The sequence below is a fragment of the Mizuhopecten yessoensis genome, unplaced genomic scaffold (genome assembly GCF_002113885.1).
Source record: "Mizuhopecten yessoensis strain PY_sf001 unplaced genomic scaffold, ASM211388v2 scaffold10639, whole genome shotgun sequence".
NCBI lineage: Eukaryota > Metazoa > Mollusca > Bivalvia > Pectinida > Pectinidae > Mizuhopecten > Mizuhopecten yessoensis.
Genome location: NW_018408647.1, coordinates 558,277 through 572,143, shown reverse-complemented (window position 1 = coordinate 572,143; position 13,867 = coordinate 558,277). Strand labels below are relative to the sequence as shown.

The following is a 13,867-nucleotide window of genomic DNA, read 5'->3' as shown; positions in this document are numbered from 1 at the left end:
GTTTATAGATCCATAATTGGGATCGCTGAGGGGAGAAGTGTGCTATTTGACACTTTTCATACGTAATATGGCCAGCTTTGATGGAACCAGGTCACCGAGATTTATTAGCAAATCTGTAAGTTTCCCACAGAGAAAGTTACTCCGTATCTTTCTTACTACACTAGACCAATATGTATGAATATATATGTCATTTTTTATTTTAACTTTGAATGTATGATACCAGACCAGCACAAATTAATAAACCGTAAAGTTGTGTTATTGGTCATTTTGTTGATTGTGTGTACAAGGTTTGCGTTGACAAAGGGTTAGTATTGTAGGGTACATGACATATTTACGTAAAACATTATTTTATGCTATGCCGATGAAGACTATGGACAGGTTTTATGTCGCAAAGAAATTTTTGTCTAACGGTTTGTGTTGTCACTACTCGAGTTCGCGTTGTGAGGAGGAGACATTGGTTTGATTTGATTTATATCACCATGAAATAAGGCCCTTACCCTTCCATAAAACCTTGTCTAATTATCCTTGAACATTGTTCCTATATTGCCTTCATAGACATTTACATTGTTCATATCTTGCCTTCATAGACATGTACATTGTTCCTATATTGCCTTCATAGATATTTACATTGTTTCTATATTGCCTTCATAGACATATACATTGTTCCTATCTTGCCTTCATAGACATTTACATTGTTCCTACATGTATCTTGCCTTCATAGACATTAAATTTGTTCCTATCTTGCCTTCACAGACATATACATTGTTCCTATTTTGCCTTAGTTTTGTTGGTTTTTAGTTGTACTTTTAGTTCTGCTGACACTTCGATATCCTCTTGTTGTTTTTGTGTAAAAATAAATAAACGAGACCAAAGTGTTTATACAACTTTGACATATTCGTCGCTACTCGCAATCCCTTCATAAAAATATGCGCCACTCCTAGTCGCAAAGACTTGCGTCACTGTAGTTTGATAAGATAACTATCGTCATTGATTATTATTATTTTAAAAATACAATGCGACATTTTGATGAAAACGTATTTGTATTTTTGAGTGATGTTTTTCTTTTATCATGACCATCAAAATAATCGTGCGTAGATGAAAATATCGCTCAATGGAAGATAAACTATGAAATAGCAGTAAAGTGATTAAATAAAAGATATAGATACCTAGTGGTGACACGGGGGCAATATATCAGTTTTAGTTTTTGGAACTCGCCCCCAACCAACGCACCATCCCCTAACCCCTACCCGTGTCCCACTTACTGTAAAGGAAATATCCTGCTTTGTTTCCAATGACTGCGGTTAGCGGTCAAAATAAAGATCTGCCATCTCCGGATATACAGGTATATAACTTGAAACTTGAGAACTCGGGTCATAACAACACACCGCAAGGCACTCTAATGAACATGATAACCTTCATATCACAGAGGGAAATAGCGTATTTCTCCGTTAGATCATGATGGCGACCGTCTATTTTGTCTACAGTCTCCATCAACTTGCATCTTTGGTAAGCCTGTGTTTTAAGTTTGTCCGTCCGGAGCCGACATCTATCACGGAAGTTTTGATACTTGGAACACGCTCTTCGGTACCAAAAATAACTGCGACATCTAACCAACGTAGGTAGAGGAACCACGGATGTTGCTATCAGGAAAGGAAACGCCCACTTTCGGAAAGTCGAAATCCTCCCGCTTATCGTATAAATACATCTCAGAGGTAAGCCGTCTCTGTTGGTAATAATGTAAGTAAAAATCGAGAAAAACGGCTCATTTCAAGCTGTGAGGAGTATATATGATCGAATCGGTCAGTGGATTTGTTTCGTTCCATCGACAGCACATTTACATACGATGTACTTTCAATGTAACAAGAAAGCAGAACTTCGTTTTGCAGGGGGATATTTATGATTACATAATATGTAATATCATACTGAATATATTACAAACTGATATAATGGTAACTACAAATCAAATTACACTAATTGGCATGCGAGATAACACTCTAAGTAGCTATTTACTTAGCTCTATCAGAAATATTACACTCAAGATCATATTTGTTATCGCGACTGCATTTAATGCGGAAAACTCACGAACCTTTAACCCCATTTCGGCATTATTTTTTACTGTAATAGCAACAAACACATATTAATAATTCATGAATTGCCAATTACTCACAACATTTAATGTAAATTACGTCTAACCGAAACTTTAATTATACAACAGGGAAATTAGAACATCGCTTGAAAAATATTCATGGTGGTTATTCCTCGCTGGGGACAATTTGCGCTCATGGTATAAGTTCAGCGGGACATTGGCGGCCTGCGACATCGTCTGTTGTATAAATACATTATATTTATGCTTCATATCGTAATTGACGCCAGTTTGTAGCTAAGTTTGGACAGTTATCCGTTTTTTCAATCCGTAATGCATATGTCTACTGTATAGCTGTACTGGAAACGTTCTATGCCTTGTTGAAAAACTTCTGAATTCCCCTCTTACACTCTTTGCATACTGCATACTCTTTTGAAATGTAGGAGAACTTGAATTTTAAAAAAACTTGAATATACTTATTTTCATAATCTTTTTTTATGAAATATTTGTAACGTTAAATAGAAAACTGTTACAAATTCCCATAAAAACTGGGCATGAGCTCAAATTCTGTTTCCTTTATAAAGATATATATTTGATCCAATTACCACGAACTTAAAGAAAGAGGCAATAGCAGACACCAGTAACAGCTAGAACAAAGCTGGACATTGGACCAAATGTTTTTTTTGGAAAAACAAAATAAGTGGAATAATATCAAACGTTAATACTATGACATATTTAAAGCGTGCAATACAACGGAAGTTAATGAAAGCGTTGTAGTATTCTAATTGTTTCAGGATAATGTACCACGCTTTCCAGAACGGATAGCTGCAATGTATAGGAAACAAATGTGCCAATCATCACCGGTAAATAAGGCGGAGAAAAGGCCCTGTAGAAAATTGGTTAAGGAACATCATAACTTAAATATAAGTTTATTTATTTTACTACAACATATGAAACACGCGCCATCTCTTTATTTAACACTTTTGTTGGTCAGAGTGTTAGCGTATGGGAGTCTTTATGTTGGAAGAAACTAGTGTAAAATTAAATGACGTCATCGAGTACATATTGATCTGCTGTTTCTAAATATGAAACACTTTGTCAACATCAAAAATCATGAACTTCCACATGATTAAAATCTATCTAGTAAGAATGTTAGAAAATTGTCATTAACATTTTCAAACATAAAAACGTAAAATTCAACATTTGATCTAAAAAAAACAATGTGCATTGCTGTCTCTCCCCCTACATACTGTGATGAACCTACAGAGCTATGTTTTATTTGTAAACCGCCGTGTTCCTGTGCTTTCTCCATGTTATTTACGCGCTAGAGTAGAACTGGCCTTGACCTAGCTCCGGTCAAAACACATAGGTGATGCAGACAATATCGGGGTGATTGACAGGTAGGACGGGGCATAGAGGTGTATAGGCCGGCCAAAACGCGCGTGCATCGCAGTCCGTCGGAAGGGACTATAAATGATGTCCCGTGTGGGAGGGTCCAACCTGCACGTAAAAGATCCATCTGAGTATTGTCGAAAGAGTAGGCGCGTTAACGCCAGCACAGAGGATAGGGATAGGTTTGATATCATTTTTAAGACAATTCGACGGACTTCCAAAACATAGTACCGAAACAAAACACAAATAGAGTAGGCTAGCTAGGGTTATAGGACAGCCTGGATATGGTAGACACGCCCTCCTCCTACACCCACGCCATATAAGACATCCTGATACGATACGGCCAGCGACCTTCCCATCTTTTATTATGATAATAGAATTTGTAACATATCTAATTTAGCTCAGTAACTTATACATCCCTCTCTTAAGGACCTCTTTGCTACCCGCTTCCTATAAGCTAATTTTTACTTCTTTGATTGCTCAAATATTTACCGAAATTTTTATTTTTTCTTCTAATATATATAAACATACACCTGGATTAAAAGGGAAAAGCCCGCATACACCATATGGACCCCCCGGATAACCTCAGCCTCCGGCCAAGCCTAACAAAGAAACAAAGTACTGTACCTAACGGAAGCAGAGACGTTTATCTACTGTCGGGCATAACCGGTAGTATGAGACCCGGGTAAAATAACAAACATAATATATATACTTCCCTATAAGAACAGAAAAATATACATAAGTACACTTTTAAAATTTACAAACCATTTTTTTATATATTCATTATTATAAGCCTTCTTGGCCGTTTTCACCTCCCTCCAACGATACAAAAACACTAGTACGGAACAACAACCATTTCTGACCAAGGAGTCTTCTCCCAAAATTTCATTAAGATATAGTATAGGTGACACCTCCCCACCCCTGAGGGAAGGCAACTTCCCTCACGCCGACAGAACACCGACTTTCGTCAGTGAGACGAAACCCGCATGGGTGAAATCATGTAGACGAAAAACCCGTCAACCAACAGCGTGAATCGCCTCTCGGCCACGGCCAGTGTGTACAGCCTCTCGGCCAACGTGCTTGGCCGCGGCCATTCGCCATTCTGTGTCCGAAGCTATACGAGAGCAGACCATTACTTGTTTTTTGTAAGTATACGAGAGAGCGAGCTTTCAATGATTGGGTATGTCTGAATAAGACTGTTACCCGTTACGATCGCTCAATTGAAAGTATCCTACCTTACAAGGGCGAGCTACTGCTTCGGGTCCGCTACATAGTTAAATCATGGGCACTGTGAGTGCTCGTTAATTGATATAGGGAGTTATAGGGACCAACGAGTGATCAGGATAACTCAAGGTTAGCAAGAGGAGTTCTACAGATTGTTCAATATAGGTACATGTAGTGCTGCCGAGCTATCATTGTAGCGAGACATCTGCCGTACTGAGCTATCCGAGCTATCGCCGGAGTACAGGTAGGGTGGTTGAGCAGTGACAGGTCAGCGAGCGATCGGCCGCGTGTGTATACATGCACGTTCTGAGCTAGTCCGAATTATTCTGACGTTTTATCGACTTTTTTATAGCGGTCTTTCGTTGATGAACAAATCGTCTCCTTCACACACATGAGTGTCATAAAGTATTGTGTACAGTGTAAAAATATCATTTTTTGGTTTTGACCAATAAAAACGGTATCGTCTAAACGCTGCATTCAATAGCAACGATTTTTTGTTCAGATTCAAATGAAGCGACGGTAGAATAAGTGGTTGTTATGGTAAATGTTTGGTACACATATTTACATAAATATACAATCAATAACATTTTTATACGCAATCATACCAGAAAATAGCAGCAAACGTCGGAATTACGTTGAGTATCTCATTCAAAATGGCGCGCAGCCTTGTTGTCAAGCGTAACGTCATTAGATTATGGTGCTAATTATGACGCATTTGATTCCCGCCCTTTTTAATGCATTACATTTTTCATGTTTTATGCTGTAAAAATGTAATAAATAGAAAATGTAATGATGACTTCAGTAATAACAAATATATTTCACTCATATGGCTAATATTTTGACATTTTTCACGAGTGCACAGCACGAGTGGCTAATATTAAAATATTAGCCACACACTTTTAGTACTGAAGACACTATTAAATATCCTCTATATGTTTATTAGTACAAGAGGTGCATAATCACAAGCAGTGATTGCTCGGACATAGGCAATGTTGCAGAGCTAGATGAACGTATCTGTTTATATTTGCATCTATACTAGATTATTGATACACTCCAGTTGGATAGGTATACTCGCCGGAATCTCCAGTGTGACTGGTACGGACCATAGGGGAAACGTCACAATACTTTATATGGTCACGATATTTCAAAATATTGAAGTTTAAGTCACATTCGTGTATATGCTCGCATGCTAATATCTAAGGATTTAAAAGTGCTTATATAAGTATGTACCTTTTGTTTTAATATACGCCGACTTCTGTGCCATCACAGTCACACTGAATCTTCCTAGCAGCTTACCTGTTTCTCTGTTATCTCCAGGATTATTATCAATTGTTTGGCATGCATTGTGTACTGTTCGTGTAGTCAGGCGAACCACCCACATACATATATGAATTCTTTTTTTGCAACAATACTCCTATCTCCTATATCGATGAATTGTCAGACTTCATTCTTGTGGAAATTAAGCCGGTCCTATGTGACTGGTGAGGTTGGTCATTTACAAGATAAGCTTATCACTAGCCAGGCTTATGTATTCTCAGGGATAATCTCGCATCTATACCCTGATGTAAAAGAGTGTTTAATTTGTAATAACCTTATATGATATTTACCATTAAGCTATATTTTATCTTGAGTAAGTGATATCAAAAAGAATTAATTTCCGTTGCCATATATATGTCACCAATCTCATCAAGAATCTGTATTCCTGTACCGTGAAAAGTAAATAGATCAGATAGGGAATGGATAATGTCATTTATTGATGCACTGCACAACGTTCTGAAGTCATATTTCATTTAGGTTTTATTATATCCCCAACGTATAGCGTGGTGACGATTCTTTGAATGTGTCATGTTTAAATGTAGGGGAAGCCTGACAGAAGAAATACTGAAGAAGACGATGACAATCACATTAGCGATGATAAAAAGATGTTCCTGGTTTTCTAAACCAATCCTTTTGAAAATTGTCAATGCGACTAATATAAAGGAAGTTGACTGATATTAAAAGTGATATCATTAGCATGAGGGAGCTCTTCGAAGTGTCAAGTTGCCATTGTTTAAATCATTTCAGCAGTTCGGCATTAGTATTTACATAGCAATGTTTTGCCTCGGGTGCTATAGGATTATGCTTCATTTCTATAGCTTCGGTAATTGGATGAAATCTATAACGTGACAGGATGAAAGAATATATCATGTTCCTTCAAATGGTCGACGTTCCCTTTACTTTATCCCAATTACGACTCCATAGCCATACTATTGGTTGGCGATACACGCGGCCAATATGTTCTTGTGATAAATGCGCAGTAACATTAATGGTGATGTTGAGGTCATTAGCATTACAATTCATTTTTAAAACAAAGATTTCTTTAAACCAGATGTCCATACTTAACTGTCATTTTTTAGTGGCTGACCTTTGCCAGGGTGCTGTATTTGGAGTAGAATGTTGAAAGAACCAAACGGGGCTTTTTCTTTTAGGTGTATTCTTTTTCATTAAAAATGAAACATTTTAATGTTTTTCAGTATTTTTTCCCAAAATATTTTCACTTGTTAAAAAATAACATCCAAAGGGACAAATTTAGAGCAGGCTCTTTTTAAGATCCAGTAAGTTTTGAAAGTATGAATAATGTTCAATCTAAGATATAAATATTATATCATAGATGTTTTCCTATGGGACACGAATGTGAGAGAAATCACAAAATTGATGTCACAGCCCGCCACCACAGCACCATCAGTACATTGATAATACCGTCATCTGCAGAATAATCAATCCAAAAGTTATAAACCTTTGATGTAGTGAGGCTTGACTCGCGCTTTAATCAGATCAGGATGTTCTTCGTGAACCGAGAGTTCGTACTGTCTGTCACCTGTCAAGCGTTCTATCTCGTATGTTTGAATTTGAGTTGATCAAGTACAATAATAAGTGTGAAGCTTAATGAACAACTTAGTCGATGGTAGTACTCAAGTTTGGTCGCGCTGCACTAACAAACAACTACATGGAAATTCCTAGAGGTTTACCTGCTGTAAGACCGATATTCTGTAAAACTGACAATTATTGTTTTATATATTTTTCAGGGATATCTCTTGCTAAAACAACAATAAGTGTAACGTTTATGCTGTATGCATGCCCTAGTGTTCCTTATGCTAGTATTACAAACTATTTCCTCCGATGTTTTATTAGCTAATTGAATACCGGAGTTCGAACCGATACTATCATTGGACGTAAAAGATGGAATGCTTACCTGCATGTTTTTGTTTTGTTAAAGGTATCCCATGTCTTCCCCGTCTCCATATCATAGCGACAATAGTCGAATAACAGAGGCCAATTAGTAAAACTGGCAGGAACATATTGATCATCGCAAAAAGCAGAATCATTGGCTTCTTCTGAAATTGAAAAACAAATAATTTCATTTGCCATTTCGACTGATCTTAAAACAAACGAGACCAATATTCTTTCCAATTTTAACATTTGATTACAGATTAAAATCCTGCAACTAATTAAAATGAATCTGTCTTAGCGTTAATGAATGTTCCGAAGATCTTAAAGTGTAACGGTTCGCTTCTCTCTGTGTAATTGCCTGAACCAACAAACAAAAAGCGCCATGCGAGTTTATCGTCAATAACCTTATGTGAAACTCATTTTGAGGTGCACAATGTTCGCTTAGCAATCTTTACAAATGTTTGACTTTGTATATCAGCTATGAATGCCAAGATATAATTAGTGACGTCATCTTTATTATCATGACGTCATGATTTTATTGCTGGGTTTCACCTCCCTCGAAGAGTGTTGTTTCATTTGTTCAACAAGCATTCAAGATAAGTGCGATGATACGAAGTAAATATTTATTTTTGTTAGGCCTAAACAATTACAATTACATTTCTTTGATATTAGAATTAATGAAGTATTCATCATCTATGTAATATGAAGTGTTTGCGTACTTCATGGAGTTAATAATAATAATAAATAGCATACAACATTTGATATAGCGCCCTGTCTAGCTATCGTACGCCACTCTAAAGCGATCTGCAGTACATAGATATAAAATGTATACAATCAATTCAATTAGCATATACATTAATCAATACAATTGTGAGGAATTTGCAGGAGCTGCCTTATCAGGCGCTTACTACTAGTCCTATGCCACCTGTCTAATATCTCCCTATGTGTGTATGCCTGCATGGGTACTGAAGATGTAATGTGTACAATTCATGCAATCTATGTTGCATGTAAAGGCCAACTGAAGACAATTCAATGTTTATATGTGATACATTGTTTTACTTGTTGTTGTTGTTGTTGTTGTTGTTGTTGTTGTTGTTGTTGTTTTATTTTGCATATGCACACGAACGTTTTAACGAGTAATGGAAATGTGGAAACTAGGTAGGGAAAATTGAATTTGATACTTACTAATGTTAGCAGAGTATTTATGAGCAGCATATATATACAATGATGACAACGATAAGTTCAAGAGTCATCAAAAGATATTAACTCACTTCGGCTATTATTTTCAATTTCCATTCAATGAACAAATTTCAGATTGTCAGATTTCAGAAGAGTTTCAACTTCCAATAATTTGAAAGAAAGGGAAACTCTATTACCCTTCTAAATACATGAAATATGTGACCTACAATATTAACGGGTTAAAACATTGTGATGATTTTTCTGATGTAATACATGTAAGGCAATGGTACAAATTAATCAATATGATCAGGGGAAACTTAGTCTGTGTTGTGTTCGTTTTGTAAGTAATCTGTCTTTAACAAAATCCTTTATAGATATTCTGTTCCACTTTAGGCAGAAGAACATTGATCTTTGTTGATTAAAATGAATCGTATACTTTGTAAATGGCATGCTACTGACTAAACACGCAATACTTGATCACTAACGTGGTATGCCGTATACGCTAGCACGGGTGGTAGGCAATGAGAGTAGGTCACGGAGGGATTGTTGTGAAGTATCAGATGGCACGATTAGAGGAGACACAATCTCAGTCCGTCTTACTTACTCTCAAAGTTAGCATCTTGTTACATTATTCCAAACCTCCAAGTCGACTGTACCCGTTCTTTGTCAAATTGCACATTTACGTTCAGTTGCTATTCATTTTTACAGATGTGGTTTTTATATGCCTAACTTATATGCTGATATACTATAAGGTTTATAATTCAAATCAGTTGACGCTAATGTGCCATTTTTCAAAAAAAAACTTCATTGTTTCGTGTACATGTGACGTCATAATCTAATTAACGTCATAATAAAATTTGCAAAAAAGGGTAAAAAGGGTAGGTAAGTAATTTAAGTTATTGATAACGTAGAACGTATAAACATCTTTCTGGAATAGTTGTCAACCAAAACGTATATATATATCAACATTTAACTTCAGGTGAATACAATGTTCAGTTCCTTATTTAAGCCAAGCAATCGGTTTTTTCTACAACTGTGAACCATTTTTAGTTCGTGTATTCTGCAGTTAGGAATCCTTCTGGCTTCCGGTCATATGTGAATGTTCTCGTCCAGTGCTCTATAAGCCTTTAGTCTGGAATCAAAGAGGACGTAGAATACTTGTAATGAAACGAATCGCTATTTTTAAATTTACTTGGTGCGTTAATATAACCGTTGGATATTTTGTCCTAACTCAATAAAATGTAATGAATATCGTAATAACGGGAATGTTCCGATGGAGATTCAGGTGATAACTATATAAGATTTATTAGAATCCATATTTCTTCATATAACGTTACTTGCGACCTGGTTTATGCATATCTATGTTACATTAATGTAATCAAGACATGTCGTTGCAATAATATATAATAAATATAATAACACTTAGATTTTAGATGTAAAATTACTGAAATTTATACATGGAATCTATAGATTTTTTTCGGTCCCATGTAACTTTACGAGCTTTCGCTATTTTCCAGATCCATATCAATTTAGTTTTTAGCAGAACTAGGCTGTCGTGAAAGTTATAGATTATACCTTGACTTTCTATAATTTCCAAACCTCCCTGATAGCAATTATCCGTGAACACGATGAACTGATGAATATTACAGTCTTAACCGAGCAACTAATACCATCAAACGTGCCTCACGATATCACGATATCACGATGCACATAAACAGCCTTTAATGATTGAATCAAGGGCTGCAAAATTGAGTATGGCTTTTTTCACTTTGTATTCTATTTTTTTGCATGTGAGAATGTAATTTATTTGTTACAAATATATGTTAAAAGCGTGAACAGAACAACGTGTGACACAATGAAGTGAGGGATTCCCTTTGATCAGTACCACATACGAAGCTAATCTCCTCATTGTGGTATAATATGTTGTATTGATTGGTACTTTTTTTGCGAAATGCAATTAAACTTGCTGGTAAGGAAGGTGATTCTGTCCGTATATATAAGCACGTTTAACGTAAAATCCAATATAACCTAATATATGGTATATAACTTCTACATGTTGGTATTGAATGGGATAATGCAAATATTATATAGAGAACAGCGTTTCATCTTGTTTGGTATGCAGGTTGTTGCTATGCGAGGATGCACAGATTTGCTTAAGGTATAACAATAAGTGCCGATATGTTTTTCTTCTCGCTCAAAACTCAAATAAAAATTGATGTTCTGAGAGTTATGGAACAGAGTGCACATTTGTCCGGATCGATGCTTATTAAACCGGAGATAGTTTCCAATGGGTTTAGAAAGAGTTTTAGTTAAAGCGTTGAGTGCGAGGTGTCAAGATTGTGATAAAAGAAGTTATAGAGTCACTGTCAAAAATATTTATATACAGCGACATCACACATGACATGATTCAAGTTTAATAAAACGGAAAAACTACCAGAACCATAAAAAAAGTCCAACGCATAAATAAAATATTTCCAGAAAAATAGAAATCATCGTTTCTTCTTCTGGTCCGGATTTGGTGTTTCCTGTGAAACATAACTGATAATTTACTAGCCGTTTAAACAAGTTAAGTATTTGTATGTTATAGGACGTGACCCTTGGAAATCATAAAAAGAATCTTTTATCTTTTTTTTTCCAACATGAGATGTTGTCGGTGTTAAATATAAACGTTTTATATTTACTGACCAATGATACATTTTTATCTTCATTATATTATATTACATTTTATTTTCTCGAAATACCTATGACTTGTAAGAATTTACAAGTCTTGGAGTGTGTCCAATGTTTGACCACTAAAGTTCTTATACACTAGCTTCTTATACTATCTTAAGGCGATATATGTGTCGTTCTTGGTATTGTCTATCGTATTTTTATCAATAATGACATAGAAGGATTTGTTTGGACAAAAGATCTCCTTGGGGGATTTCATGCGAAGATTAGATCTTTGTGGAAAATATACATTGAGAACGGATCTCTGCGAATAATTTCACGTGGAGATCGGTTCTTTGTGAAGATTTCAGGTGGGGATCGGATGTCTTCGACTACGTTCTTGTACGGCGATTATCATAATATTTGGTCAACGTAGGTAAGATATTAAACAATTATTACATTCTCACCATATTTTCAGGGTAGGTTATTTCACAGAAGGGTGTGTCGTGCTGTGGAGTTGGTATTCCGGTAAGGATGTTCGCGTAAATTGGATCATATACTCCAAGCATAGCTGCGATAGCCCAGGCAAAGATGACCAGTGTCCATTTGTAGAGAATGCCTCTCCTTGTAGCAGACAATGGTCGAGCGATCGCGTACAATCTGTCAAAACTAAGGACCACTAGCATATAGGTCGAGGCGAAACACACGACCAAGCTCAGGTATTTAATGAGCTTACACATAAACAGACCAGCAAGCCAGGCGTCCATGAGTCGATCTATCACCACGGGGAAAATGTAAAATACCGCCATCAGAAAGTCTGTAATAGAAAGAATTACAATTGTAATTGATATTAATTTAAGCATTCGGGGATCTTCGTGGTAGTGTTGCTTTCATAACTACAAACTATTCTGTCGTGTCATGATGTTATTGGTTTGGATTCTTTTCGTGAATAATGTTGTTCTACATGTTTCAAATGGTGGAAATCTATCTTAAGAGAACATTCATGCTTAAGTATGAAATTACATATCCACAAATGATGATATTGACTCTTTCTGTTATCTAAAAATAGCAATAGGTGTACTTTGTACATATATCGATTAAAGTGTCCTAATAACAGTGTATTATGTGACTAAAGGGGACATATTAAGGTCATCTTAATTGTTAAAGTCTGAGGCGAACCTTCCTAGGAGAGAACTGATATTTCCTAGTGACTACTACTGGTTTCCTTTGTCGAATGAGGGTATACGCATTTAATTTTGAACGTAATTGAAGATTTGCCAATGGACAAACAAAAAATATATAATTTAGCTTCAGATCCGTTTAAAAATTATCAAGCTCATGGTGAGAATTGTTTTTTCCGAACTTATCGCAAATGTGCCTTGACATAGTGTTTGTAAATCTGTTAAATACTTAATTCATTTGATGACGAACGACGTCGATGGATTGGCGGTTTTAATTGATTGAAATTAACATTTGATATAAAGCATGACGTCAGTGTTAATTGTTTATCGTCTGTCGACCAAATTGCGACGACTGAAAATGAACACCCGTCCCAATGTAATGCAGGTTAAATAGACAAAGCAGGAAAAGTACCTCCCGAGTCAGAAATGATAGGAACGCGCAGCTTGTTGTGAAATGAATGCATATAGGGATCACGTAACAAATGTTTGCGCGCGAAAAGGATCAGCCCAATTTAGCAAGTTAAAACGTCTAGGCCATCTTACGTATCACAGACGTATGGATAGTGAGGGAGACAAGACAAAACCGTTCATTACATTTTCACGAGGTAGAATAAATATAATCAACATCAGTTTGTATATTATTGGTTGAAAATATAACCCAGGATTCAGAATTGTTGGACAGATAGTTCGTTGATTATGTTTTTGACAATTGTTCACCCTCGTTATATATTCCATTTTTTGCAGTGTTTGTGTGTTATTCATCTTTTTTGCAATAACACAGCAACAATCAATCAATTTAACAACTTCTTCCGTTTCTGTTAACCGCCGACTGCCTTCGGGGATGTTCATATATCAGCGCCAGAAGCAAATGACAATTAAAAAATAATAATAACGTGCAAAAACCGAACTATTAGCAGGCATATATGCTACCGGGACATGGTTACCGATA

The 13,867-nt window shown here is 36.1% G+C and overlaps 1 protein-coding gene across 1 annotated transcript in view; it reads right to left on the bottom strand.

Moving 5' to 3' along the window:
- The window catches only part of LOC110461587 (cardioacceleratory peptide receptor-like), a 48,056-nt gene that overhangs the window by 16,324 nt on the left and 17,865 nt on the right, over positions 1-13,867 (bottom strand). Inside the window, exons 3-4 of the mRNA XM_021515118.1 lie at positions 12,205-12,554; positions 7,932-8,073 (exon numbers count right to left, since the gene is read on the bottom strand). Of these exons, the coding sequence (XP_021370793.1) occupies positions 7,932-8,073; positions 12,205-12,554 (492 nt within the window). The remainder of the gene's footprint in view (positions 1-7,931; positions 8,074-12,204; positions 12,555-13,867) is intronic.